Source organism: Mercenaria mercenaria, chromosome 5 (assembly GCF_021730395.1).
Source record: "Mercenaria mercenaria strain notata chromosome 5, MADL_Memer_1, whole genome shotgun sequence".
Lineage (NCBI taxonomy): Eukaryota > Metazoa > Mollusca > Bivalvia > Venerida > Veneridae > Mercenaria > Mercenaria mercenaria.
This window is the reverse complement of record NC_069365.1, coordinates 56,366,465-56,394,408: the sequence shown is the minus strand read 5'-3', so window position 1 is coordinate 56,394,408 and position 27,944 is coordinate 56,366,465. Positions and strand designations below refer to the sequence as shown.

Below are 27,944 nucleotides of genomic sequence, written 5' to 3'. Positions count from 1 at the left end.
ACAATTTCTGATGGGGTTTGAAATTGGATCCAAATAACGTGTTTTGATGACGGTTGACTACAAAAAACAAGAGTTAAGGTAAAGGACGCGAATTACTGATATAAACACTGCAAAATTGAGTTTGTTTCTATCTCATTTTCAGTTGATATATTTCTTCTTTGTAAGAGATCAAAGAATCTTTATCTTTGTTAAAAATATTGAAATTCATTCAATGATAATCTTAATATATTAAGTTTCAATTTGCTTTGAAACAAGTGCATGGAATAAGGGAAACACGCGGGTGGTTACTACTGGAAAAGATATGAAGTTTGTGTCATTACTTCAGAAGATGTATCAGGTAAGGAACTGAGACGATACTAACTGTTTCTACTATTTCACATTTTCATTTGACATTCAGTATATGAAGAATTTGAACTATAATGTATTTGTAAAAACTAAAAATATTTATTGAATTATGGCTTTCTTTTCGTTTTACATGTACGGTCGAAGTATTGCGAGGGTCAAGACTTTAAGATTACCAGTTTACAAAGTAACAATACAAGTGCAAATCGCAGTCTTTTTTTACATGGATGTATGGCAATACATCAAAACTTCAGAAAAAAATATGCATCCCGGGGACGGGGTATAATTTTTGAAGCTTTGACTTTATGAGAAGGGTTACGCATACAATTTACAAATGAAAATAACATTTATTGGTTATTAGATTTGTATCGAGAAATATGCACTCGTTCTGCAGTGGAAATATTGCGCGTTGTGCGTCTTTAGGAGCGCAATATCATTCCGTGAAAGAACGAATGCATATTTCTCGACCTTTTTATTATATACGCAAACTATACTTATATAAATGATATAAATGTATTATTTAGCCCGAGTAAAATTGAAAATATTGTCGTTAAAGAACTTTTAAACGTGATGACTTGCATGATGCTGACGTCTCAAATGACGTCACGCACGATATGAAATTTTAACGTCAATATGGAAAAATATTGACATTTCATGTTCCACTGTAAATTAACGGTGTTTATAAATGAGTATGTAATGATACGATTTACAGCATCCCAGCCGTACATGTAGAAATAGTTTTGCAATTTATTAGTTTACATACAGGAATGATTGAGCCTTGTGCTAGTTTATCATTTATAAATTAAATTAAGTAGTTTTTTTTTTTTTTTTTTTTTTTTTTTGTATTTTAGGTGTTACCATTATTTATATAATGCTTATATCTTCAATAATACATAATTAATAATATAAACCAACGGTTCGTAGATTGTATAATTGACCGGTCATCAGTGCAATACTAATGTCAAAACTTGACAAAAGAAAATAAATTATGAAACTTTGTTTCTGATGAAATGTCCTAAAACACTTCTTAAATGACTTCCAGCGCAATAGTCAGAACCGTTGCCCAAGGTCAGAATCGATCAGTAGCCAACACTATTGCCTGAGGTTAGAATTGACCACAAGCTAGTTTTTTATGTATGTCGGACATCAGATTTAAAGTGCCAATAAGGAATTTTAGTCCATGAAGCACCGGGGCTCAAACTCAACACTCTGGTCGTATGTTGTCGTATCACTGAAAAACAGATCCACACATTAGAATTAAAAAAATCTTTTTCGTCTCTAAATTATTCTAAGTATTGGCAGTGTCTGAGATAAGGCGGGACGTTGCGAGAGCATGTTGGTGCATGACACGTCCAAACTTCTATTCTTTTTTCACAGTAAGATCCGAAAACATTTAGATAAAGTGTTTAAACTTAAAACAGCGCGGTCAGTTTCACTGGTGATTAATTATGATGACTTAATATAACATTCTTCTTTTTCATGTATATAAACCTTTAGGGGAAAACACACACTTTTAAACTGTTTAAATTAGAATTAATTAAAATCTGTCATTCACATGTGAAAATACAAATCATAGCGAAGAGCAAATGCATGTTTGATGTAATTAATAAAGTTTACATGTTCATGTTTAAGGTAATTGAGCCGCACCATGAGAAAACCAACATAGTGCATTTGCGACCAGCATGGATCCAGACCAGACTGCGCATCCATATTGTTCGCTTTCAAACCATATTGCAATTTAATGAATTAGAGAAACCGTTAGCGAACAGTATGGATCCTGACCAGACTGCACGGATGCGCAGGCTGGTCTGGATCCACGCTGTTCGCAAATGCACTTTGTCGGTTTTCTCATGGTGCGGCTCAATTATTGCTTCTGAATTGAATGATATATGTACGATATGCATTCGGTCACTTAATTACAGCACGAGGCTTATGTTCTTCGTGACAATTTGATAAAAAACAACAACATTGTGTCTGAAATATTCGTCCTCCATCTCTGATTCATGTGGGGACGTTGGCAGTTACTTGCGGAGAACAGGTTTGTACTGGTACAGAATCCAGGAACACTGGTTTGGTTGACTACCCGTCGTTACATAATGAAATACTGTTGAAGAATGGCGCTAAACCCAAAACAAACAAACAAACAGATGTATCACTTAACGAAAAACATGAATGCGATGGCATCGGTGATGTACTGGTATTGAATAAGTTCTGGTCAGGAGCCGTAATAATCAATGGAATGAGCTTAAAACGTTTGTAATGTGTTTCGCGGCTACATCATACTAATTTACAGTTGTTTTTACATATTATAATCAGTTACACTTTTATCCAAGTGCATGAGGGTCCTTCAGAAAGTTGTATACAATTTTTGTTTTTAAAGTGGTTCTACGCATTTGGATCATTTTCATAGAATGTACGATTTTTAGATTTTTCAAAACTTGACTATACTTTAAGATTTTAATGACACTTCTCACAGTTGTAAAATTACTTTTGTGTGTGTGTGTGTGTGTGTATGCGTGTGTATGAGTTCTTTTATATTATGGTTAAACAAAGTATATAGGTTCGTGCGCTTATTATTTTTTTTTTTTTTAAATATTTGCCCAGAGATAAATAGATAGCTCGCAAAATGATAATCATTTCTCAGAAGCAAAGATAGTCCTTAAAGGTCCAATTTTCATGTTTTAGAAAATTAATACATATTTCATTCTTTAATTTACTGTCTTTTAAATGAACGCGTTGAAGAGAAAAAAAAAACTTTGTGGATCTATTTCTGTCATTAATTCTTCATAGTACCTTCTAAATAAATATCTGTTAATATCTTAAGGTAATTGACCCGTAATCACAATCGGCATTTCCCGTTCGATTAAGTATTCTCATATGCTGTTTTGGCACGTTGCGACCATAACAGACAATTGCTTGTCATAACAACCGGAGAATGACGGAGAATGCCGAGCTCGTTACGGAAATTGCCGATTGTCATTACGTGTCCATAACCTTACCATTAATTGATGCTAAAACTTAATGTGTTGGCAATTAGCTAAAACATTTTCATTCAAATTTTTTTAAATAAACATCCTATTTATAGGTATTACTATGGTTGACTACTTATTGAATGACCCTCGCAGCTGAGTTTACTGCAATTAATTGTTCGTAATTCTGTTTCTGCCGTAGGTGTAATAGAGCTTTAACTACAAATTCCTTCACACCAATAACTGTCGACACAGGCAACTTATATTGATAATATAATTTTTTTATTTTATGATTACAATTGTCATTTTTTTGTCAATTTTATTGCCAATAGTACATGTGTTGTCATTTGCTATTTCTTCAATCACATGCCATCCATGTGCTTTGACCTTGTTACATTTGTCATTTAAATGATTTAAATGATCTGTCAGCGGCTGCCTGGTGTCAGACGGTCAATAAAATGAAATTGGTATGCTCTAGTAATTAGCACAACCAGTTTGTTTATTTTTACTCATACTTTCCGACATATTGATATTATACAACTGAAACTGATAGGTAAAACTACTGTAAACCCACTTATGACTGACATATTTAATTTAAAAAAAAAAACAAAAACAAGTGAGCTGTTTTCGAAATCCCAATATTCCAAACCTTGTAATGCCGTTGGAGGGACATAACCTTTCACTAAGTTTTTCAAACAACAATCGTACTGAGAAAATCTTATAATATTTCAATTAACAGAGTACTTCGAAATCTAAAAGTAAAGTTCAAGACAAAATCGGTGTCTTTGAAAGTCAAGCCGCCTTTTTTTACTGCTTATTTGTCTTTTAGTTTCGAAATCGGATTTTGAAATGTATGATGAATGGAATTAAGAAATGTTATCTTTCAATAAACTTTCATTAAGAGAAAATTTGACTTAATCTGCAAATGTGTGTAGAAATACCGATCTTTTGTCCATAATGTGTTGTGTTTTTTTTTTTTTTTAAAAAAAAACCCGTATCATTTTCAATCAAAATCAAATGTATGTATTGTACTGTTCCAATCTTATCTCAGCATTTTGACAGATTAGAATATTTTGAGATTTCCAAATATTGCACAGAACACATAACCGATCAAATGCGAAGTTCCTGTCAATCTGTATAATCAAGATAGTGAGATATTTTTTTTAAAAAACTTTATTTTTTTTCAGTATTCTTGTGACCAATTAAAATGAGCTATTAAAATGCGTTAAGTGTCTGTAAGATATTGTGAGCCATTAAAATGCGTAAAGAGTGACTGTAGGATTTTGTTAGCCATTAAAATGCGTATTCGTGAGCCATAAATATGCGTTAAGCTTATCTGAAAGATGTTGTAAGCCATTAAAACGCGTAAGGAGCACCTGTAAGATGTATTAGCAATTAAAAGCGTTGAGCTTATTTGTAAGATATTATGAGCCATTAAAATGCCGTTTGCTTATCTGTAATATATTGTGAGTAAAGAGTATCAGGAAGATATTGTGAGTCATTAAAATGCGTAAAGATTATCCGTAAGATAGTGTGAGCTGAAGAGTATCTGTAATGCTGCGTTTACACTTAGCCACGATATCCACGATGTCTACGATTTAAAGAAAAAGCTCAGAGCTCCACGATTTATTGCACGGATTTTGTATTACTACGCTTTCCTACGCTTTCTTACGCTCTCACTACGTTTTGTTACTACCTGCAGCGTTTTATTACGAAACCAACACGATTCTGGTCGAGATCTGCCACGATTTTCATCACGTTCTCTCAAGTTCTCTTACGATTACCACAATATGCTATCACGCTTTGGCACGTTCTGTTTAGATCCCTCACGTTATCAAGTTTTGTTAAGCTCTCCTACGATTTATGGCCATGATTTGATCAAGATTGTCACGTTTTGAGCACGATTGGAGTATAAATAGGAGTCATGGGTCATCCTCTCATTCTCTCCAGAGATTCCAAAGAGGAACGAGCTATGCATCAAAGAGCTGAACAAAAATGCTGAATTTGCATTTTTCGTGTATGCCTATAATAGTTACTCGTCGGCAGCAGCAACAAGGGACGGAATAGTGCAGGATATAAAAGAGAGAAATGAGAAGAAGAAATAGAAAGCCTAAGACCAGGTGGGTGAGACCATGGTTAAGTGGAAACCGAAGGCACCAACTGGGACAATACTCTCAACTTTTCAACACAGAACTCAGGCGTGAAGATGTTGGCTCCAACGTCAACTATGTAAGGATGCCTCCAGATCTAGTGGAACTTAGAATCGTGTTTCAAAGTTCACCAAGATCCCCATACGATAGGGTATCAAGGTCTGATGCGCTACGTTAAGGTCTGTTAAGCTGCATTACGCTCTACAACTATTTCCACGTTCTATCACGCTCTCTCAAGATTTAAGATAAATCGGGATAATCGTGGCAAAATTTTTGACTGTCAAAAATTTTGTCACGATTCTTACGATCATCACGATTCCACCAAGTTCCCTCAAGATCACCACGATTCGATTCCACGAGCCCCCACGCTCACCACGCTTCTCTCAAATCGTGGGCATCGTGGACATCGTGGCTAAGTGTAAACGCAGCATGATAGTGTGAGCCATTAAAATGCATAAAGGGTATCTGCAATATATTATGAGCCATTAAAACGCGTAGAGATTATCTGTAAGATAGTGTGAGCCGAAGAGTATCTGTAAGATAGTGTGAGCCATTAAAATGCATAGAGTCGATGTTTAAGTTGTTTTTTTATGAAAGCAGAATGCCCTAAGTTTACGACTGACAGCAGGGATTTTCCAATACAACGAAAACAAAAATCACTTATTTTTGCGGTTCACGTTACGTAATATAAACACGCTCATGAAAAAGTATTAACTACAGTTTATTTCAAGGATTTCACAATCTTTAATGATTAATGATAAATATTATTTTCTTAATTTTTAGGCTATTTTACAATGGTAATTTGTTTAATTTACGTCATAAATGGACGTACTGATTTTTTTGTCGCTGATTATAGGATATCAGAAAAAAATATACATGCTTTTCTCACACGATAAGAAAAAATGACCCTTAAAGCCTACACCCTTGTCAGAGCATAACTATTTATAGAATATATGGTCAGTTTTATTGTTATTTATTTTTTGCAGATCGCATGTATGTCAATTGCATTTAAGATCAAATAGAACATTTTTTATCACCCCCCTGCGGTTTTGCTTACGTGAATGCATGAAAAATATTCAACATGATGGACGATACATTTGCCATTTAGGAACATTTTAACAGCTTCATCGTTTGCTACAAATGAACACGTAGTTCGTTATTCTAATCAGTTTGGGAGCTAGCGGCGGTTGGATTGTAACAAGGTAGACACATGATTTTGTATCAAATTTACACATTGAAAATGTTTTAGAGATACACAGAAAATAAGGATTACTTTTTCGGTTTTGTGGACAGACATTTTTGGTGCTTTATAGACATATAAGAATAATTATCCATCCTTTTCGTATTTTTTGTTTTTGTTTAATTTACGTCATTTTTAGCGCTATAGAAACAAGGCACTTGATTCACAGTAACGTTATTGAAGTAAAAGGAGAAGGTATTATATATTTCTTTAAAAAAAAAAGCAAAATGTTTTAATGAAAAAAAAATCAGAAAGTTGCAAGTGATTTAAAACAGAAGACAATAAAGAATCATCAAATGATCATAAAATATATACTTGTGACCCTATATAAATATATGTATATCAACTACACGTTTGATGATTTTTAAAACATTTTTCTATTTTAGATTTTGTGATCAAAAGTTTACAAAAAAAATATAATCAAAAATTGTTTTTGTAATCCTGACAACAATTTGCTGTGCTACACGACAAATTAAAGTATTCAAACAATTATCCGTGATCGCTTTTGATTTAAGATTGAAAACCGACTTAAACATTCTTAATTTTTTAATTACCACATTGTTAATCAAGCATAGGAGCAAAAAATGAAATTTCGTATACGTACATTCTTGTGATTACATGTGCTTACAGATCATAGGACATCCATGTTTTTGAAATTTTTACTTGGCTAAAAGCTGTCCTGACGTCAGTTTAATTATTTTGTTGTTGCTGTTTGAACTTTTTTTTAAACTACACTTGTGGTTTTTGATAGTTCACAACCTTACCAAAAACTAAACATTTCACGTTTATATTTTGATGAGTGCGCGGATAAAGGATCACATAAAAGTATTCACCATTTTTTTTCAGTCGAGTTTAAAATATACTTAAGCTTTCTTACAAGATGCAAAGTAGTGATTTGAAACATTATCCCATATAATATTGTGTTACAACTCAGGAAAAATAAATTTCTCGCAACCAAAGCCACCTCAGTAAATTCATTTTAGAGAATATTTTTCAGACTAGTCTAATGCTTATTGTTTCGACCAATATTATTTCCCATGATTTGTAGTAAATAAAATGCTATTCTTGCAAAATGGTCTTGAAGGAAATATTTATCACAAAGGCTTTAAAGACACTGTGTTTTAGGAGCGTTTTAGCCAGTGCTTTAGCAACTGGCTATAGCTCTAAATCAACTACCAAGTTTCAAACTCGCGTCGTTTGCGTTTTCCTTCTATATCTATGTGAACGCATCACACAAATATTCTGGACGTGTAAAAAATAGTCCCATATCTATTATTATATAATCTTGTTATTGTGTGAATGTGTGAGCAACTGAGGACTACTGTTTTAAACAACAAAAACAAGCAGGAACGGATTGTAGAATAATTAGGGTTAAGATTAGGATTTAGGGTTAGTGTTGAAATTGGCCTCACCCTGGGACAAACTCAGTTTTACATAGAGTTGTATAGGGAAAACCTTAGAAATTTAGAAATCTTCTTGTCTTGAACAACAATGCACAGAAATTAGATATTTGGCATGTAGCATGGTCTATAGTGGACCTCTACAAACATTGTTCAAATCATGACCGGTCTATGCACAATGAAAAGTTGAATCTTCAGGTGTATGGTTGAAATATCACTCAATAAGCACTGGCTATCGGTACTTTCAGGACTGTCACTTTATTTTATGGGTCATATTCTGAAAAGGTCTTTCATGTGTGCAATGAGACTTACATTTTAGTCATGTTTGCGTCAAGTCGAGCGTAAATTTTAGAGAAACATTGGTCTGTCATAGTTATAGTATAAATCAACTATGTTATATGACATGGTGAAATTGATATTGATTCGCGTTGTGGGGTAGTCAAAATTTTCGTTTACAGTCATTTTTTGGTTTTTTACGAACCCCCGTGTGCAGCGCTTCCGGCCAATCGAATGAGCGCGTTTCAGATAGGTATATAATATTACTTTATATATTTAAGATAAATTATGTTGTTTACGATATCATTTATAATAAACTTATCATATCATAATCGTTAAAATGATATTTTACATAATTATGACAGATTTTGTCCTGCGTTCGTACTTAGTGAACAAACTGCGTTACAGATACATAAAATTATTATGAAATATTATATATAACTCGAATTTATCATATTTGTCAAAAAACAATCTTACAGAAAACGAGATTATTCAAATTTTATTACCTAGCTCATTAATTAGAAAAAAATGCATTTTCCACTTCTATCTAGATTAATTATAAGAATGACGAAATTTAAACAATAAAATTTTAAGCCCGTAATTCATTCTTGACAAACATAATGTTTCTCGATTAGGTATTAATATTGCGTATGATAGATGCAATAACCATAAATTACAAAACCTATGAATTAATTTAAATTGAACACTTGCAAGCTGCAAGGTTCAATCAAAAGGAAATTCGCATTTTGGTTTGCTTTAAGTTTAACTGGGCTACAAATTTATTAACGGTAAAGTTTGCCGTTAAATAAAAGTTTAAAGTTTGTTAATCAGAAATTGGCTAAGTAACAAATTTGGTGGTAACTTTAACATCTGCCTTCGTTTAGTCATATCTTAATTAAACTTAGATTTTCATTTATGGTGTTTTAAAAACTTGATTTGTTTTTTTGTCCTGACCATGCAAAATAGAGTATTAATTTCATAAACATACCGAGGGTTGAGCGCAATACTGCCGTAACTCCTATTAAATAAAGAAAGAGTTACGGCAGTGTTGTGCTCAACCATCGATACTTTGCCTAAGGAACGCTATAAATATAAGACATAAGAGCTATTGTATTATATTTGTTAGAAACATGTATTTACAAATAAATAACTAGCTGAAGTTTAGGTATGCATTGCAAAATATTATTACCTCTCTTTGCGCAAGAAAGAAGATAGACACATTGCTTTTTTTGGTCAAGATTTTTTTAAATATTCCAAAGTCAATCAAATACAAAGGCAAAACTAGAAATTATATAGAAGTAAAAGGTTATGCTCAGATTTCGAAATCATCAGTAGTTCATATTAAAGGGACGTAATACACAAACTATTTCTTAAGAAATCGATAAATACATTTTTAATAAAGATGTATCACTTTGTAATGAGACTTTTTGTTCCTTAAAATAAATCTCTAACAGAACAACCGAAAAGCGAAAAATGTTATAAAACGTTGCTAAAATGTGATTGACTGTTTGACAACAGGCGTATTTCATTGAAATATTTGTTTCTTATTATTCCGCTTATAACTGAAAATATTAGGTATTATACAAAAAAAAGCAAACTTAACGGTAATTGATGTCGAGGTTTATGATACTTTTATCACATGATATGAATTTGAAATAAGGGCCCTTAAAGTTAAATTCGTTGGAATATTTACATCTGGAAGTGGCAATTTTCTTAAATCTGCATGCTTTTGCTTTCAGAATATATCACTTTGTTTTGAATATCAACTTGTATTTTGTATTTATTTTTTATGATTTATTGGGAATCAATCTGTCTTTAGATGGGTTGGCTCTCAAAGATTACACTGTGTCTTGCAATAAGACACACATTCACGAGTACTTTGAATTTGGCCTGCAACATTTAATATGCATATTCCCGTTCTTTAATAAATTTTTTCTTTTAGCCAATACCAACCCAACAAGAAAGACGACACCGCCGTTCACCAATCGGACTGTTTCGAAGGACTTCGTTGAAAATGACAACCAATAGTTGTGAATGCCGAAAATTGTCGGAATTCCGCGAACAGTTCCGAAAATTAGAACAGGAAGAAGCCAGAAGGAAACCATGCTGTGTCTGCAACAAGAAAAGTGCAAAATCAACATTAAGTCGACTTGTACCAATGATTCGGATAATGAAGAAGTACAACTGGAAGACGGATTTTATTGCCGACATGGTATGCGGATTGACTGTCGGTATAATGCAACTACCCCAAGGTACGGTATGCCTTTACCATAAGAAAAGTAAACACGATGGCCTGTATTCGACAACGCTTTAAATACGAAGACTTTGTCTTTGAAATGCTAAATATGGTTTGTCTACTTTTCAGACATTAAACGCTGACGAATGCGAAAGCTCATAAACGCTAATAGTCTACTTTTCAACATTAAGTGACAATGAAGCTACATATGGAGGATATCAAGTTTGAACTCTTCAATCAGTCGTTCGAATGCAATGAATTTTTCACCAAAAGGACGGGGATACATTTTGTAAAATTATAAAAACAGGGTTATTGCAACACTGTGTAATTAGCTGTCACGATTTTGACATGAACTTGTGGGGGAGTTATTCAATCATTCAACAATATTGGGTACTAAGATTAACTTTCATACAAAAACAAAAAAGTGCTCAAAAAGGGGCATAATTTTGTAAAATTTGCAAAGTAGAGTTTTGGAACCTGTGTACTGCATGTCAGATTTGACATGAACAATGTGTGAAGTTTCATCCATTCCCTTAGCGGTACTGAGATACAGCTTACAATAAAAACTTAACAAAAAATGCAAAGTCAAAAAAGGGGCAAATTTTGTAAAAATCAAAGTATGAGTATGATGTACATCATGTCTTATTAAGTGACAGTGTGTGAAGTTTAAAATTCCCATAAGCGGGTACTGAGATATCAGCTTACATATACAAACTTCACTAAAAACTGCCAAGTCGAAAAAGGGGCATAATTTTGTAAAAAAATAAAGCAAACCAGAGTTATGAAACCTGTGCAGTGTAAGTCAGTTTATCAAAATGAATAAGTGTGTGAAGTTTCAATCCAGTCGCACAAGTGGTTACTGAGATACCAGCTTACATACAAAAACTTAAACAAATCGGGACGCCGACGCCGACGCCGACGCCATCACATGGATGAGTCCAATAGCTTTACCTATTATTTGAATAGTCGAGCTAAAAATAGGTTTTCCTATAAACTAAATGAAAAGCAGAAATGAGCCGTGCCATGAGAAAACCAACATAGTGGCTTTGCATCCGCGCAGTCTGGTCAGGATCCATGCTGTTCGCTTTTAAAGCCTATTGGGATTGGAGAAACTGTTAGCGAACAGCATGGATCCTGACCAGACTGCGCGGATGCGCAGGCTGGTCTGGATCCATGCTGGTCGCAAAGCCACTATGTTGGTTTTCCCATGGCACGGCTCAAATAATGCTTACGCATCAAATTAACCAAAACTGAAATATAAACAGTAACTACATTCTGCTCAAATGATTTATTTGTCTGTTAAGACGGCAAAGGTTCGCCTTGAAGGTAAAACAAGAAAAAAGTGGTTGTTAGACTAATATCATAAGGTCAAATAATCGTTAATATATCCGCGACAAGAATATACAACAAGAGTATTTTGTGTCAAAAAAGAGCGACTATACATTCAGCATGTGTTTAATTGTACATACAAGTACACATAAATGCACAAAAATAACTATCTATAACTTCTTAAAATTATTAGGTATGGCCTATGCGATGTTAGCTGAGATGCCTCCGGTTGTTGGACTCTACATGTCTTTCTTCCCCGTGCTGATATACTTCATATTTGGATCGTCAAGGCATATTTCCATGGGTAAGTATAAACTAAATTTGGCTCTTAATGCCTTTTTTTCAGTTGATACATGTAGATTCTGTATGTCACTAACATATGAGCCGCGCCATGAGAAAACCAACATAGTGCGTTTGCGACCAGCATGGATCCAGACCAGCCTGCGCATCCGCGCAGTCTGATCAGGATCCATGCTGTCCACAACCGTTTCTCAAATTGCAGTAGGCTTTGAAAGCGAACAGCATGGATCTCTGCTGGTCGCAAACGCACTATTTTGGTTTTCTCATTGCGCGGCTCATATCACCTTCAAGTCTAGCCCTAATACGTGCCTTTAGTTTACTCTCCAGACAGTTCGTCCAACTGAAATAATATGAAAGTAAAAATGAACAAACGAGCTGGACTTCTTCAAGTTATATTTCAATAGATATGTATGCATTAACCAAAACTTGATCTTCTAGCTTGTTTCCACAAGTAACTATACACTTAATGAAAAACATCCTCAAATGCCTTGATGGCACAAAAATTTTCATCAACAGCTATTCATGATTTCTTAGGTAAGTTACGTCACAGTTTGGCCTTCATAGTAGTTTTCGCTACATATAAGTAATCGCCAAATATTTCTACAGATAAAAGGAGAAAAAAATCTGGACAGCCTTTGCATAATTACACAAAATAGTACGCATATAAAACAAAGCACATTGATATTTCGAGATAATTTTCTATGGAATAGCATGCACCACAATTTACATTTAGACATATTTCAGTTAGTTATCTTACACACAAAAAACATACCATTTTTTTTAAATTTTAGATTTTGTTAATTCGACGTAAATAAGCTAATATCCGGTTTGATGACGTAAATGAAATTATATTAAAGTGGGAAAGCGGATACAAAGAAATAATTGCACTATTGCTTGCGTTCTTTATTTTTATCTTACCGCTGACTGAATCACACAAAAACAAGAATAATACAGTGTTATTTCCGGGAATATAAGGATCAAAGATAAAATGAAAAGTTGACTTTCGAAACAGGAAAAGTACTACATATATGATAGAAGAGAAGTGTACACCAGGATAAGAACACATGGTATGACATATATTATTTGAATGGTTCATCCAGGATATATCAGTTTCCTTCAGTTTTTATACATGAAAAAAGACTAAAGAACATTTCAACATCAAGTTATTCCATACCGATGTTGTTCACTACAACCTGGATCAGTCTTCTGCGCATGACAGGAAGTGATTATCAATCGCAGCGCACTGCAAAAAATACGCAAAATTATTGCATGTCCGCACGCATGTAGAGTATAATATGTATAATATACTGACTAAAGGTTAGGGTAAGGATTACCATGGGTACAAAATATGAAAATATTGCGTCTAATGTTCATTCGGTGAAACATATTTTGACGTAAAAAATCAAAGCTTTAAAAAAACTGATGGGGCGGAGAAATTACAATGGTTAGAAAGGGAAAATGGTATACGCGAGTCCCGTGTAAATTAAACCATTGCAATATTACATCATTTCTAATTGTTTTTCTCTTTTAGATAACTTTATTGAAGATTTAACGCTTAACGTTAGTATGGTATTTCCTGAATTACAGCCTTTTGATGGGTCTGAATTGCACATGTACAGAAATACATTTTTGCGAGTTAATCAGAAGCATTTAATTTTTCAGTTCATAGCAAATGATATTTGATCAACGTAATCTAGTTCTAAGAGTTGAATGCAGTAGTCTCTCTTGCATGTACAGTACCGTTTTTCATTATCTAAGCATATAATTTCGTGAAGGCAATAAAATCGTTCATTTCTGTAGCCGTCAAGTTTATTTTTTAGCATACAAAGGCTGTATTATTGCGATCTTTAACGATTACTGTCAGAAATGGCGATAAAATACGCATTGATTTTATATGATACACACGTAACTGAATACGTTTTCTGAATTAAGTATGACTGCGGGATAATTTGGTGAAGGAGGTAGAACTACTTTTTCGTTCAATTTTGTGACGCAGTTCGTTGTAAGGAATTACCGATTTTTGAACGCCGGTATAAAATTTTGTTAACACTGATACGCTAGGATAATGTAAATTTAGGTTTTTAACCAAAAAGGACGTCATTTATATGTTTCCATTACACAAAACAGTGGTTAAAAAATCACGAAATGTTAATTCTTCCAGGAACTGTCGCTGTGGTTAGTCTTCTCACGGGATCTGTAGTTGCTAAGTTTTATACCGATGACAACGGAGGAAAAGCTGGATTGTTGACCGGTAACAGCAGCTCGACTAGTAACGGTACCGTTGATCCATTTGAAGACACGGATTCAGAACCGTATCTGCCGGTGGCGACAAAACTGGGTATTGTAATGACAATATCTTTACTTGTGGGATTTACACAGGTTTGTATACCTAACGACAACAGTCGAAGTAATCTAGCAGCATTGTATAGGCCTGACACATTAGAGGGCATCGTAAATACGAATATTTAACTGCTGTTTAAGATATTTATCCCGGTTTAAGACAATACCAAATAATCTTCGATCAGCATTCATCGATTATAACATACATAACAGTACAGCTTTTGAAATACTAGTATTCACTAATATTTTCATGTAGAATTTAGCTATGTCCAAGCAAATTTCCGTCGCCTCGATTGCCCTGTCTAAGGTTAAGCCTTTGAATATAGACTGGACTTTTATAAATAATCTATTTCTATTGAAGGATTTTTTTCTCTCAAAATTTAAGATGGAAAGTTGGAAAAAATACAACATTTTTATATTGTCAGATTATCATGGGTGTGCTTAGGCTCGGATTTGTCACCACGTACATGTCCGATCCATTGATTGCTGGCTTTACAACAGGCACAGCGGTTCATGTCGGAACCAGCCAGGTGAAATATATCCTTGGTCTAAAAATTCCCCGCACTGATGGACTCTTTCAAGTTGTGAAGGTAATTTGTATTTAAATTCTCGATTAAATAGGAAAACAAACTGTTTTAATCAATGCGAAATGAATATTAAAGGGATTTAATAAGCAAGTTGTATCAATAACGAAATATGCATAGACATAAAATGGATTGTAAAATAAAACCCGATGTCATTTACATAATATCAATAACATATTAGGCAAAGCAGGATATAAATTAAAAAAAACTATAACAATAAAACTAGTGAATTGCAGCTAGTAGAAGCTTCTGAAATGATAAACAAATGCTAAAGTAATTTCGGAATTAACATTTTTTTCTAATGAAGTCTAAGTGTCACGTATTCGGCTGTATTTATTACATATGATAGCGCATCTAATACACGGATTTTCAAACTTTTTGTTTAAAGTAAAAACAACTCACTCTATTAACACTGAAGGGGATTTGTATTTACGTCATTGCAGACATACAAGTTCATATTTGAAAGGATCTCACACACGAATGTGGCCACCCTGGTCGTCTCCCTAATCTGTATTGTCATTTTGTATCTGGTCAAAGTTCAGATCAACCAAAGATTCAAGGCTAAGCTGAAAATACCGGTCCCTATAGAACTTGTTGTGGTAGGTTGTTTCAATGTCTTCATTATTAGAAACATGTGCTTGATACAGTTATTAAGAATTTACATTATGGCAGGGTTGGCTATCCATAACTGACTCATGCACAATGCGTCAGAATAACGTCAATTTTTTCAGTGCCTCAACGTTTACGTGTTTAGAGTATTAAGGTTTACATTTAGATTATTTGCAAAAAGGGTTTTTGTATACCTTCCTAAACACTTGTTCGTTAAGAATCGCCACAACTTAGTAACTATATGCTTGAGAAATGATATCAATGTGTGTCTCATTGAGTAATATGTTGTCAAGATTTAAAAACTGTAAAGATAGTCTAGAAAAACAACCTATATTGGTGTAAGCAAGCCACAATACAATTAAAAATGTTCATATTTCAGGTTGTGGCAGGAACAGTGACATCGTACTTTGCCCATTTTCACGACAACTATCATATCAAGGTCGTCGGCAATGTGCCAGCAGGGTAAATGGATGCTACGTTGTATTTTTATGATAAAGTTATCAAATATCCTAACACGACCCGATTTATATTTCTTTTATTATAAGTAAATACATTTTTGAGATTACGCCGACCTATAAATAATGCATCAATGTAAATAATAAACAAACAATGTAACGTCATTCTATACGTAGATTCTAGATTCAGTGAATGCATTACTTTGCGGTTTCTGGGTTCGGGCGTACTGATCCAGAGAGAAGATAAAAAATGATTACGCATGTAAAAAGAAAAAACAACAACACTAAATATAAATTAAACACGATGATATGTGGTCAACAGTGACCGGAGGTCATACGACATTCGGGTCAATATGTACATTAATAATTATAAGTACACTAATTACTGATTAATCAAAGATACAATGTCAGTGAAGAAGCCAACCTAAAAATGATGAACTTGATCTTTCAGATGACATTGTTGGTACTAATTTATACACCCATTCTAAGGTCGTGTCATTCGTGACCTTGTGTGTATTATTTGTTCAAATGTGACCTGCAAGATTTACACTAATTATAAGATACGTTATGTGCTAGAAAGGTTATCGTACTATTAACAATAAGTAATATAGAATAGCTTAATAAGACATTTTTTCTTGAAATAATGTGTTGTACTTTCACCTGTATCTCACGTGATTTAAAGCCGTGATCTAGGTGAAAGACATCGTCCGAAGCTTGAACTGTGAAATGTATTACTTATATGATTATCCTTATATTACAAAGTATGCTGTTATAAATAAATGCAGACATAAGAGAGATATAATGCTTTCCTTTATGCGTCAATTTTTAAAAAATCCAACTTTTCGCACATGGATAGATGTGTTTTTCAGACTTCCGGAACCAGCGCTGCCATCGTTTGAAGGTACAGACAAATATATCGCAGACATCCCAATTATCGCTATCATCTCTTTTGCTCAGTCCGTGTCTCTTGCAGCAATGATGGCAAAGAAAAACAAATACGCCATTGATGCAAATCAGGTTAGACAGTGTCCATAATTAAATGTATCTGATGTTGAACTATAAATTACACTCGTGCATTGAAGGGCGTGGCGGGTCGCTTTAAGTCCGATTTCTAACAACTGTTTAGTGAATCGTTAATACCCTATTTACTACATATTAAGGCGTAAAAAATTGTTTGTTTCCGATATCCCGACCTACCCTAAATTTTTAGCCCGACCCTAGATGTTTTATGACCTTTGAGAATACTTTGTTTTTCAACTTTTTAACAAAAAGTTGCAAAACTGCAGTTTTTAAGCTTTAAACATGGTCAGTGATGTTAGAAATCAACTTTCTGATGTTCTAAAGGCATAACCCCCTTATTTGTATTCATTTCAAAAATAATTTCCGAAAAGTCTCACTTAATAACCCCCCCCCCCCCCTCGCCCCACCGCCAAAAATAAAATCCGACCTACCTACCCTAGTTTTTAGCAGGTTACCGGAAACAAAGAATTTTTTAGGCCTAAGATCAAAAGCAAATTACAAATAAACTGTTTCCGGATATGAACATAACGGATCTAAATTTGTCATTTAACGAGAAGTTTTTTGTTTTCTTTAAATTTTCATATCAATGAATTTCATATATTCCTATATGAAATATATATCCATACAATGAGTGCTACTGACTTGAACATAGAAAGTCAACTATTATCTGCCTTTACCCTGCAAAATTTGGCTTTCACTGGTAATATATGTAGAAACGTACGTTGTAATGGATCAGTGTAGTAACATTGAAAGTTATCGTTACAGGAGTTGATAGCGTATGGGGCTGGCAATGTGTTTGGCTCATTTTTCTCGTGCTATCCATATGCTGCCTCAGTTTCAAGGAGCTCCGTGCAGGAATCAGCTGGTGGCAAGTCGCAGGTTGGTACATGCTTTTGTAAAAAAGTAAATTCAGATTTATTACATGTTTTTCAGTTAATTATCGAAGTATTTAAATGAAAGTATTTGGTATTTTCACAGTGAAAAAGATCAAAAATATAAACTCACAAGTTGAAAAGTATAAAATGGATGAAATAAAAAGAAAATTTGTTCATTTTAAATGTAAGATAAAAATATCTTCCACTCATGAACACCATATCTTACATTTTCACTCATGGCTATGCAAACTGTGAAAATATAGCATCTGGTGTTCACTCGTGAAGAACAGTTCAGTCTTACACTGTAACAAACAAATATCCTCTATATATTTAACTGCCCACGCGCTTCCAGCTATATCCTTTTTTTTTTTAAAGAAAAGAATATGTATGATAAATCTTCATATTCTTTAGATGTAGGAAATACAGTGGTATTATAAAACAAAGATTAAAAGAATCAAACCATTGACCGCCTTTTGTTCGGCACCTTCCTTAGATTTTTTAAGCGGAAATAGCCGAAGCATATCGTCTGCGCTCCTCGCTAAAAAATATCCGATATTGATCTGTTTATCGAGTTAGACGGTGGAAGGGAGACAACTGTGTATAGCGTTGATCTTAATAAACAAGAGAAGATAATAGAATGGATTTTTATCCAATTCTTCAGTATGAGTATTTTAAAACGTTAAAACTTTATAACTTCAGATAGCAAGTCTGTTCTCGGCTGGTATGGTACTGATAGTTATATTGTGGCTGGGACCTCTGTTTGAATCTCTGCCGAATGTAAGTATAAAAACAACAAAATTATAAACTTATTATATACCACAGTGTTGTCTTGTTCTGCATGAATTAAGACACCGGTGTAAATATTTTGCTCAAAATTAATAAAAAAGAATAAGTATAAAAAGTGCAAAGGTCAACGCACATGCTAGTACAAATGCTACATTACATGAAATGCATATGTACTCACAAAAGCGTACGCAAAGTGAAACAAGCGGAACACATAAAATACAGTACGGTACCGCCTTGCCAACTTCAAAATCTGCTCTATATACACTACATATAACCCTTCGTATGTCGGCCAGTCAAGCGATAGAGATATTATTTTCTGATTTATTTTGTTGTATATTTCAGCGTGTGTTATCACCAACTATCTATCTTATGGTATATTTCCGTTTGTGTTATCAGCAATTATCTACTTCGTTGTATATGTCTGGTTGCGTTATCAGTATTTATTTACTTTGTTGTATATTTCAGTGTGTGTTATCACCAACTATCTATCTTATGGTATATTTACGTTTGTGTTATCAGAAATTATCTACTTTGTTGTATATGTCAGGGTGTGCTCTCAGCAATTACCTATCTTGTGGTATATTTCAGTGTGCGTTATCAGCAAATATTTATATTGTTGTATATTTCAGGGTGTGTTATCAGCAATTATCTATTTTGTTGTATATTTCCATGTGTGTTATCAGCAATTATTTATATTGTTGTATATGTCAGGGTGTGTTATCACCAATTACCTATCTTGTGGTATATTTCAGTGTGCGTTATCAGCAAACACTTTTATTGTTGTATATGTCACCGCGTGTTATCAGCAGTTATCTGCTTTGTTGTATATGTCAGGGTGTGTTATCACCAATTTCCTATCTTGTGGTATATATTTCAGTGTGCGTTATCAGCAAACACTTTTATTGTTGTATATGTCACCGCGTGTTATCAGCAGTTATCTGCTTTGTTGTATATGTCAGGGTGTGTTATCACCAATTGTGGTATATTTCAGTGTGTGTTATCAGCAATCATTGTGGTGGCATTGCGAAGCCTTATCCTACAGGTTCTGGAGCTGCCAAAGATATGGAGAACTTCAAAATACGATTTTGTAAGAAATTTAACAATACTTACAAGATAAATAGGCATGAAGGGGGCAATTAGCCGGATATGCCTCCGTGGTCCACTCGAATGTAGTCCATATCAATATATAGTGCAATTTTCCCGCCTAGTAAAGGCCATTTTCATGCCAGATATATGCTTTATTTGTGCTTGATTGTAAAAAGGAATGTCCGCAGATGATTTTAAGCTACGTTATATGCTTCAGAAGATGATTGGAAGCTGCCTTGTAAAATGAAAGTGAAAGTAGGTATTTCCTGATGTCTACCTACGCAATATTAACGTTTTCATCACGTGTCTCAGTCACGTGACCATGGTTTCACTGCATTATGGTCAACCCCATATTCTTTTGGTATATTTTGATTGCCTAAAGACAGACCTTCAAGACAAGGGTAGTCTCGCAGGAAGTGAAAGGCTAGAAATCTTGATAAAATATGTTATAAGTTGTTAATTTTATATAGAAAATAGCAGCGGATGCATTTAATACCTTCATACCTAAAATGAAAAATTCGCACTTCGTGAAAATTGCTTCAACCGATGTAAAACTGGTATTTTCTGATCAGAATTGAGCAATAAGCACCATTTTAAGACAAACATGGCATATTATTTGCATATTTTGGGCAAATTTGAGATTTTTTCGGAAAGTAGGCAAAATTCTGATTTTTAAGGTGCTTCCCCACATCTCAGTTTTGCATCAGCGTCACCATTTTAGGTAAGAATGACAGAAATCGATTATTTTTCGTGTACTTCTAGCTGTTTCTTGCAAACAAATAATAGAAATAAGATAAGTAAGGCCGTATGATACTATATTTAATGAAAAATTGGCATTATCTATGCCCCTGACACGTTTTTTGCAGGTGTGGACTGTCTGTCTGAATGGGGCATAATTCCAACAGTAGCCATTCTTTCAAACTGAAAGTTGGCAAAATTGTTGACAATTGACTTACGTACAATAATTGACTGCAACAGAACGATTTTGAAAACTTTGGTTTTTCTTATAGGCATGAAGGGGGCAATTAGCCGGATATGCCTCCGTGGTCCACTCGAATGTAGTCCATATCAATATATAGTGCAATTTTCCCGCCTAGTAAAGGCCATTTTCATGCCAGATATAAGCTTTATTTGTGCTTGATTGTAAAAAGGAATGTCCGCAGATGATTTTAAGCTACGTTATATGCTTCAGAAGATGATTGGAAGCTGCCTTGTAAAATGAAAGTGAAAGTAGGTATTTCCTGATGTCTACCTACGCAATATTAACGTTTTCATCACGTGTCTCAGTCACGTGACCATGGTTTCACTGCATTATGGTCAACCCCATATTCTTTTGGTATATTTTGATTGCCTAAAGACAGACCTTCAAGACAAGGGTAGTCTCGCAGGAAGTGAAAGGCTAGAAATCTTGATAAAAATATGTTATAAGTTGTTAATTTTATATAGAAAATAGCAGCGGATGCATTTAATACCTTCATACCTAAACACCATCACAGTATTAACAATAACTTTACAGTTTATTTTTATCGACGTTTCGGTGCTAATAAAGAAGTAAATAGTCTTTTTGCAAAGAATAAAAGAAATTCAAAACATATGTAATGACCATTACGAAAAGTAATATAGGGTGTATTTCAATTATTTATTTTAGAAATGACAATGCCATCACCGAATTCAAGTTTAAGAGTAGTTAAATATTGCCTTTCAACCAGCTATTCTGCGTTTGTCATCTGTCCATTATTTAAGACCCTTTTCCAAACAGATGCACCATTTATCTTAGAAATAAAAAGAAACATGAAATTATTTTAAGTACTATAAAACGCTTATCATATATTCTTCATTTCATAAATTGAAGGAGTCTTGTTAAAGATCTACCAATTAAAGTATAATTCATGCAAGTTTTCTTATTTTCGTCTTTTCAGTACATATGGGTTGTCACGTGTTTAAGTGCCACGTTGCTGCACGTTGATTACGGGCTGATGATCGGACTCGTGTTTTCATTCTTCACTGTTGTACTGAGGACACAGATGTAAGCATAACATGATTCTCTTTTGTTTTTTGTTCTTTAAGATATAGTTATGCAGGTGTCGAGCGTCGCACTGCTGTTCCGGACATTCCAGATTTGATTTCAAGTCTCTACATTCCTCTACCAGGGCACTATTAATGGTCAGATACCTTTAGTTGATTATCATTAACTGTGAGAATTTTCACTACAACTGGTGTTAAATATATAGTTAACAAAGACTGTTTAACCTTGAAAATGACTTTTATATCAAAATAACACACGGTATCCCAGCAGCAAGCAAATCAGTTACAATGTTGGACATTATTACGTGTCATGTCATATGTGAAGTGTGTCATGTCACGTCACGTCACGTCATGTCATGATGTGATGTTGTGATGTGATGCGATAGGATAGGACAGCATACGATACGATATTTCGGGACAGCACTCGTAGTCACCGAAAACATTATACTCAACAAAATCTTTTTTTTCTGCTGAATATAAAGTGAAATGAAGTTTCATTTTTTGTACATTTCTAGGGCAAGACCGACCAGACTTGGTAAAATTACTGAACAAAATGTATACAAAGATCCTAAGAAATACCTGAAGGTAAAATCATTAGTCAGTAATGCTCATTAACAAAATGCGCCGGCCATGAGAAAACCAACATAGTGGCTTTGAGACCAATATGCAGTCTGGTCAGGATCCATGCTGTTTGCTTTCAAAGCTTATTGCAGTTAGAGAAACCATTAGCAAACTGTATGGGTGCTGACAAGACTGCGCGAATGCGCAGGCTGGTCTGGATCCGTGCTGGTCGCAAATGCCCTATGTTGGTTTTCTCATGGCGTGGCTCAAATGCTTTATAAATAATGAAAGACAGTGCAATAATATGCATTATAAATGTACTATGGGTTATATAAACTTCAGTATAATAGTAGCCTTCTCAGAGTTCAATGGACATATGAGCCGTGCCATGAGAAAACCAACATAGTGGGTTTGCGACCAGCATGGATCCAGACCAGCCTGCGCAGCGCAGTCTGGTCAGGCTCCATACTGTTCGCTTTTAAAGCCTATTGGAATTGGAGAAACTGTTAGCGAACAGCATGGAGCCTGACCAGACTGCGCGGATGCGCAGGCTGGTCTGGATCCATGCTGGTCGCAAACCCACTATGTTGGTTTTCCCATGGCACGGCTCATATATTACATATGGTACATTTATTCTATACAGTACTTATACTGTTCTAATTACTACATGTAAAATAATTCATATTCATCTGTATATTTTTAGACAGCTCAATTGAATAATGAGATAAAAGTGATTGGCTACAACTACCCAATTTACTTTGCCAACGGTGACCTCTTTGTCCGTGAAGTGTATCGCTTAGCAACCGTGAAACCGGAAGTTCTAAGAAAACAGATCCGTAGGGCGTCCCAGAGTTTGAGCCGTAGTACCTCGGTTGACACCATGGGAAGTAACAGCGTATGTATCATTTGAAATGATTTGTTTTTTTTTGAAGCACATGCATTCATATAAATATTTATATATACAGTCACCCGTCTCTGAAATTTGTCCTTGATTTTTTACATACTTATAAAATGGCCTATTTTTACGACTTGGCGTACCAATGGTATATTCCTTGTCTGGTAAAATAGGAGAATAATACAATACTTGCACAGAGATGTATCTAAATCATAAACAAATTAATTACCAGACGCCTAGAAAACCCCTAGAGGACAAGCTAGGCGTCCAATTACCACCAGTTACTTCTTCCAGTAAACCTCTCCCAGACATGTTTAGAAAAAGTAATATTACAGACGTATATATCCTGTCATTTTAGGCCATTGTGAAAATGCAGCGTCAGGATAGTATAGCATCCACCAATGGCCAGCTCCCCGAGATCTACGACATTAATCCGTTCGAGTTTGAGATCCCCATCACTCATATCATTTTCGACTTCTCCTCTGTGGCCTTTGTCGACAGTGTCGGGTGCAAAGTGATCAAAACTGTAAGTACAGTTCTTTAATTTAGTGTCCTAAGCCTGCTGTGTTGTAACTTGCACACCTTACACAGATAATGGTTATAGTGTCAAAAAGAGCCGAAGTGCATTTTGCAAATGTTTAATACATATTGAACAGATATTTTGGGAACTGAATAGTATTAGATAATTTTGACAAAATAAGTGTGTATACATTAAAGCAATAGCTGAAAAGTGATTATCGAGTTTGTATACTTTGGCATCTACAAGCAGGTACAATTTCTTCCTTGTATATGATCAGAATGTTTATTATCATAGTCCTTTTTTATTTCAGCTTATTCAGGACTATGAGAATGTACATGTGAGAGTGTACCTGACAAATATTTCTGGTAAGTCAAGACATATTAAAGCCTTCAAAGTCTTTGTGTATAGTTGTTTTTGTAACTGAATTAGATTCTCTTAGGCGGCAAAACTAAATGACAGTTGGACCTTATAAAACGGTTTCACCATTGTTTTACAAAACGATGAAGAAAGTTGTATTTTTCAACACATTTCTAAAACAAGGTAACAAAACAATGACTGGTTTTTGATTTTGTAGATGATATCTGGAATGTTTTTGAGGCAACAGAAATTCTCCCAACTCGCAAAGACATCATATTTGTGTCTTTAGACGACGCCATTGAAACCGCGAGAACGGACAGCAAACCGGAAATTAACGACAATGGACTAAGTAAGGTACGATAAGACATGTTTTATTATAGTTCTCAGGGGAACATTTTTTACTTAGTTGGTTTATTTGTGACCCTGCGCGGAAATATGTTGGTTCTGTATGATAAATGGGGTGCGAGACGTCATCCGAGTCCCCATAGTGTATCTTACTGACCCCACATTTTTCCTCGTACGGTCACAGAGGAATCGCTTAATGGATCAGATTTAAAGAATGATAAAAAGTGAATATGAAACTATTTGCATAAACGATACAAAAATGAAATTACGGCCGTATATGAGTGAAGCGTCTTTCCCAGAGTGTACTTCCATCAGACCATATCCTTGCGCGTTCGAAAAAAAAGTTCAGTGATAATCGGTTATTCTAATATTTTTAGAGAGCAATCATCACATTTGAAACTATAACTGAGGAAGAACTTGACACGTGATTGATGCTAAAGGGAGTTTTTACGTGAGCTAATACTTCATCCGCCCCATCCTGTGTTTAGCTAGTGTAGTAATACCAGTTTTGTAGTCATCGTCTATGATGCTTTTATAGATACGTTACAAGTGCATGATGTCTTCCGTGGACTTTGTTTTCATGTTCATATATTGACCATGTAGAGCTGGCCTTGACACTGTATAAGCTGCATGTATCTTTATTTGTTGCTTATTTAAAATCATACAACATGTCCTTGTGTTTTTAGAGTAGTGGACTATTTTTCTTTGTTCTATGTCGTGTAAATTAGTTTAACCAAAGAAGCAGTTTTATATTGCATGGCTGTTACAAAGGTCGATTTAATGTGATGATTTATTGTAAAACTTTAAATTGAAGCAATAGGTTCAAAATGAAATTTAAAATTATTAAAGTCATAGTTTTATGAACGGTTTTCCCTCACTATATATACATCATTTGTTTACTGTCAAGAAAGCTCAGCTGTTGCGTTAGGGCCTCAACAAATGTGCTGGCATGTTTGGCAAATCGTCGCCTAAATTCTGAAATGATGTAAGTGACACGCTGCCAGTTTTCAGTGTAAGCTTAAGGTAATGGGCCCATTATGACACTCGGCAATTTCCGTGCGTTTACGTATTCCGCGATTATTACTTCGGTATTCTCCGGCCATTACCGTAGCTCAATCACATGACTTTCCATACAGATCGGGAATGCTGTATTCGCATACGGTAAATACGGAAATACGTAATGAAATGGAAATTGCCGATTACGATGATGGATCCATCGCCATAAAGACTGAAATGCCGTTTACTTGACAGCGGAATTGGAGTTACCGTAAAAAAACCCAACCATTTTACATGCAAATATCATTATTGTGTAGAGCTTGAAGAGGCGAAAATAACGATCATACCAAATCTTTGATTTTCTCACATATTACTCATATCCATCTACAATTAAGGCGACGAATTGTAGAACTGAAAAGCAAACTTGCTATTCATACAAAACTGTTTGTTGTAATTATGTTATAAATATGTTCACTTGTTTCTCTTTCAGATTTCTTTCATGTAACTTAAAAGCAGATGTAATTCTGGGATCTGGGATTTCTTATCATGAACACAAACGCTATTACTAGATGACCGGTGATAAAATTATTACTTTAGGTTCGGAAGACGTGTTTTAACGGACTATTTCCACAACAAAGATCAAAACATATAACTCTATTAGCAAACAACATTTACACAAATTTAAAGATAATTATAAGATCAGGACAGAAAGTTTTAGTCAAAAGTTGAAAACGATGTGTATGCACTTGTGCAACCCATACTTATGTATTATTCCACACAATCGGTACCAATTCTGAACCTTTTCTGTGTAAGTTTTTGACATTTCTTGAGTGACGTATACTACCCTGTTAAAGTTGATTGGCTCTGTTATACGTATGAATATTTTTACATTTAGTGTAAATAGTTCGTTCACTCACTGTTGTATATAATGTTTATCAAGACTGCAATGTATGTATGCTGTTATACAGTGTAATAAAACTATTATGTATTAAATGGTTGTAGATTTTATGAAACCAACGAGATCTTCCACTGCCCTAACCCCCCCCCCCCCCCCCCACCCCCCTACACACATACACATGCCCGCGTGCAAAACGTTTTGAAACGGTTTCTCAGGGGCTATTTTGCATTGCCTATTTACAACTGATCTACGAAAAATAGTATCGTTTTTCGACAAAAAGTGCCAAAACGTATTTTTTATAATATGGCACCTTTCAAAAGACTCCACATTCATTTTGTAACATATTTTATTTTCACTACATAATCATGAACTTATGTGTAGGTATAAAATTAGGTAATTGTATATAATTTGAGATTAGTATAACTGTACGATTATACATAGTACATGTTATCAATACAGTATATCACTGGTCACATGATCAACTGACGGTATATCAAGAAAGATATACGGCACCCTGATATCGGGTCGAAAATACTGCAAGTGACAGGATAAATCACAAACTAGATATATTCTATCATACTTAGTCTGAACTCGATCTAATGATATCTTAAAATCATTTTGTGATATCAAAAATCATTTCTTGGTATCATCAAATAAAATTAGAAATAACATTAAATTCAATTAAAGTAGAATTATGCGCATTTTCTTCAGTAAATATCCAGTTGAAATAGATGTTAGTATAAAAAATTTGAAGGAAATTATAGCTTTTAACCCAACATACTAAACTCTTCCTGTTTCCAGTATGAAATAATAAGTTTCCACATATGACTTTTCTTACTTTGACTTGGACAGTCTTTTTAAGGTTAGAAGGGGTTAAAAGCCTCTGTTACTATTTTCTATGTAAAAATAAAATTTATAACATATTTTTTATCATCATTTCTAGCTTTTCACTTCCTGCGAGACTACCCTTGTCTTGAAGGTCCGTCTTTAAGCAATCAAAAATACCTGAAAAAATACAGTAAAACCATGATCACGGGATGAAAACGCTAATATTGCAAAGGTAGATATCAGGCCCCGCTTTCATTAACGTTCTCAAGTCCAAATCTCAGCTCAAGTCTGAGAAAAATCTCAACTTTGATTCTCATCTTGAGAATTTTCCCCGATTGGCTTTCACCAAAAATCGCTCAGTAAAATCTCAACTTCCGCGCTGAGATTTTTCTCAGATTTCTTGAGTCAAGGGTTCGGCTGTTTGTCTCAAAGAAACAAAATGGCGACTTTTCGTTCACTAGCATGACACGGATGACAACAAACTTCGTCAGAGACGGTAATTTCTTAATTTCAAGGGAATAA

At 34.5% G+C, this 27,944-nt stretch overlaps 1 protein-coding gene across 3 annotated transcripts; it reads left to right on the top strand.

Annotated features, from left to right (window-relative positions):
- On the top strand, positions 1-26,689 carry LOC123558429 (prestin-like). Of its 3 annotated transcripts, none has more exons than XM_053543661.1 (18): positions 1-78; positions 10,320-10,629; positions 12,136-12,246; positions 14,404-14,621; positions 15,008-15,172; positions 15,610-15,765; positions 16,155-16,237; positions 17,100-17,247; positions 18,016-18,129; positions 18,825-18,902; positions 19,903-19,998; positions 21,917-22,023; positions 22,538-22,607; positions 23,287-23,478; positions 23,837-24,004; positions 24,309-24,363; positions 24,573-24,709; positions 26,187-26,689. In XM_053543661.1, exons 2-18 carry the CDS (start codon positions 10,392-10,394, stop codon positions 26,199-26,201), a joined length of 2,151 nt encoding a protein of 716 aa, XP_053399636.1. In that variant the 5' UTR covers positions 1-78; positions 10,320-10,391; the 3' UTR covers positions 26,202-26,689. The 3 variants fall into 3 exon arrangements, with proteins under 3 accessions (XP_053399636.1, XP_053399635.1, XP_053399637.1); XM_053543660.1 differs by lacking the exon at positions 1-78 and adding an exon at positions 6,533-6,663; XM_053543662.1 differs by lacking the exons at positions 1-78; positions 10,320-10,629; positions 12,136-12,246 and adding an exon at positions 12,646-13,309.
- The last annotated feature ends 1,255 nt before the right edge of the window (positions 26,690-27,944 follow it).

Excerpts from the sequence above, each read along its gene's own strand:
- LOC123558429 (XM_053543661.1), top strand. The coding sequence starts at position 10,392 with ATGACAACCAATAGTTGTGAATGCCGAAAATTGTCGGAATTCCGCGAA. Across the intron at positions 12,247-14,403 it reads GTCAAGGCATATTTCCATGG|GAACTGTCGCTGTGGTTAGT; the intron begins GTAAGTATAAAC and ends TAATTCTTCCAG. Across the intron at positions 18,130-18,824 it reads CAGCTGGTGGCAAGTCGCAG|ATAGCAAGTCTGTTCTCGGC; the intron begins GTTGGTACATGC and ends TTATAACTTCAG.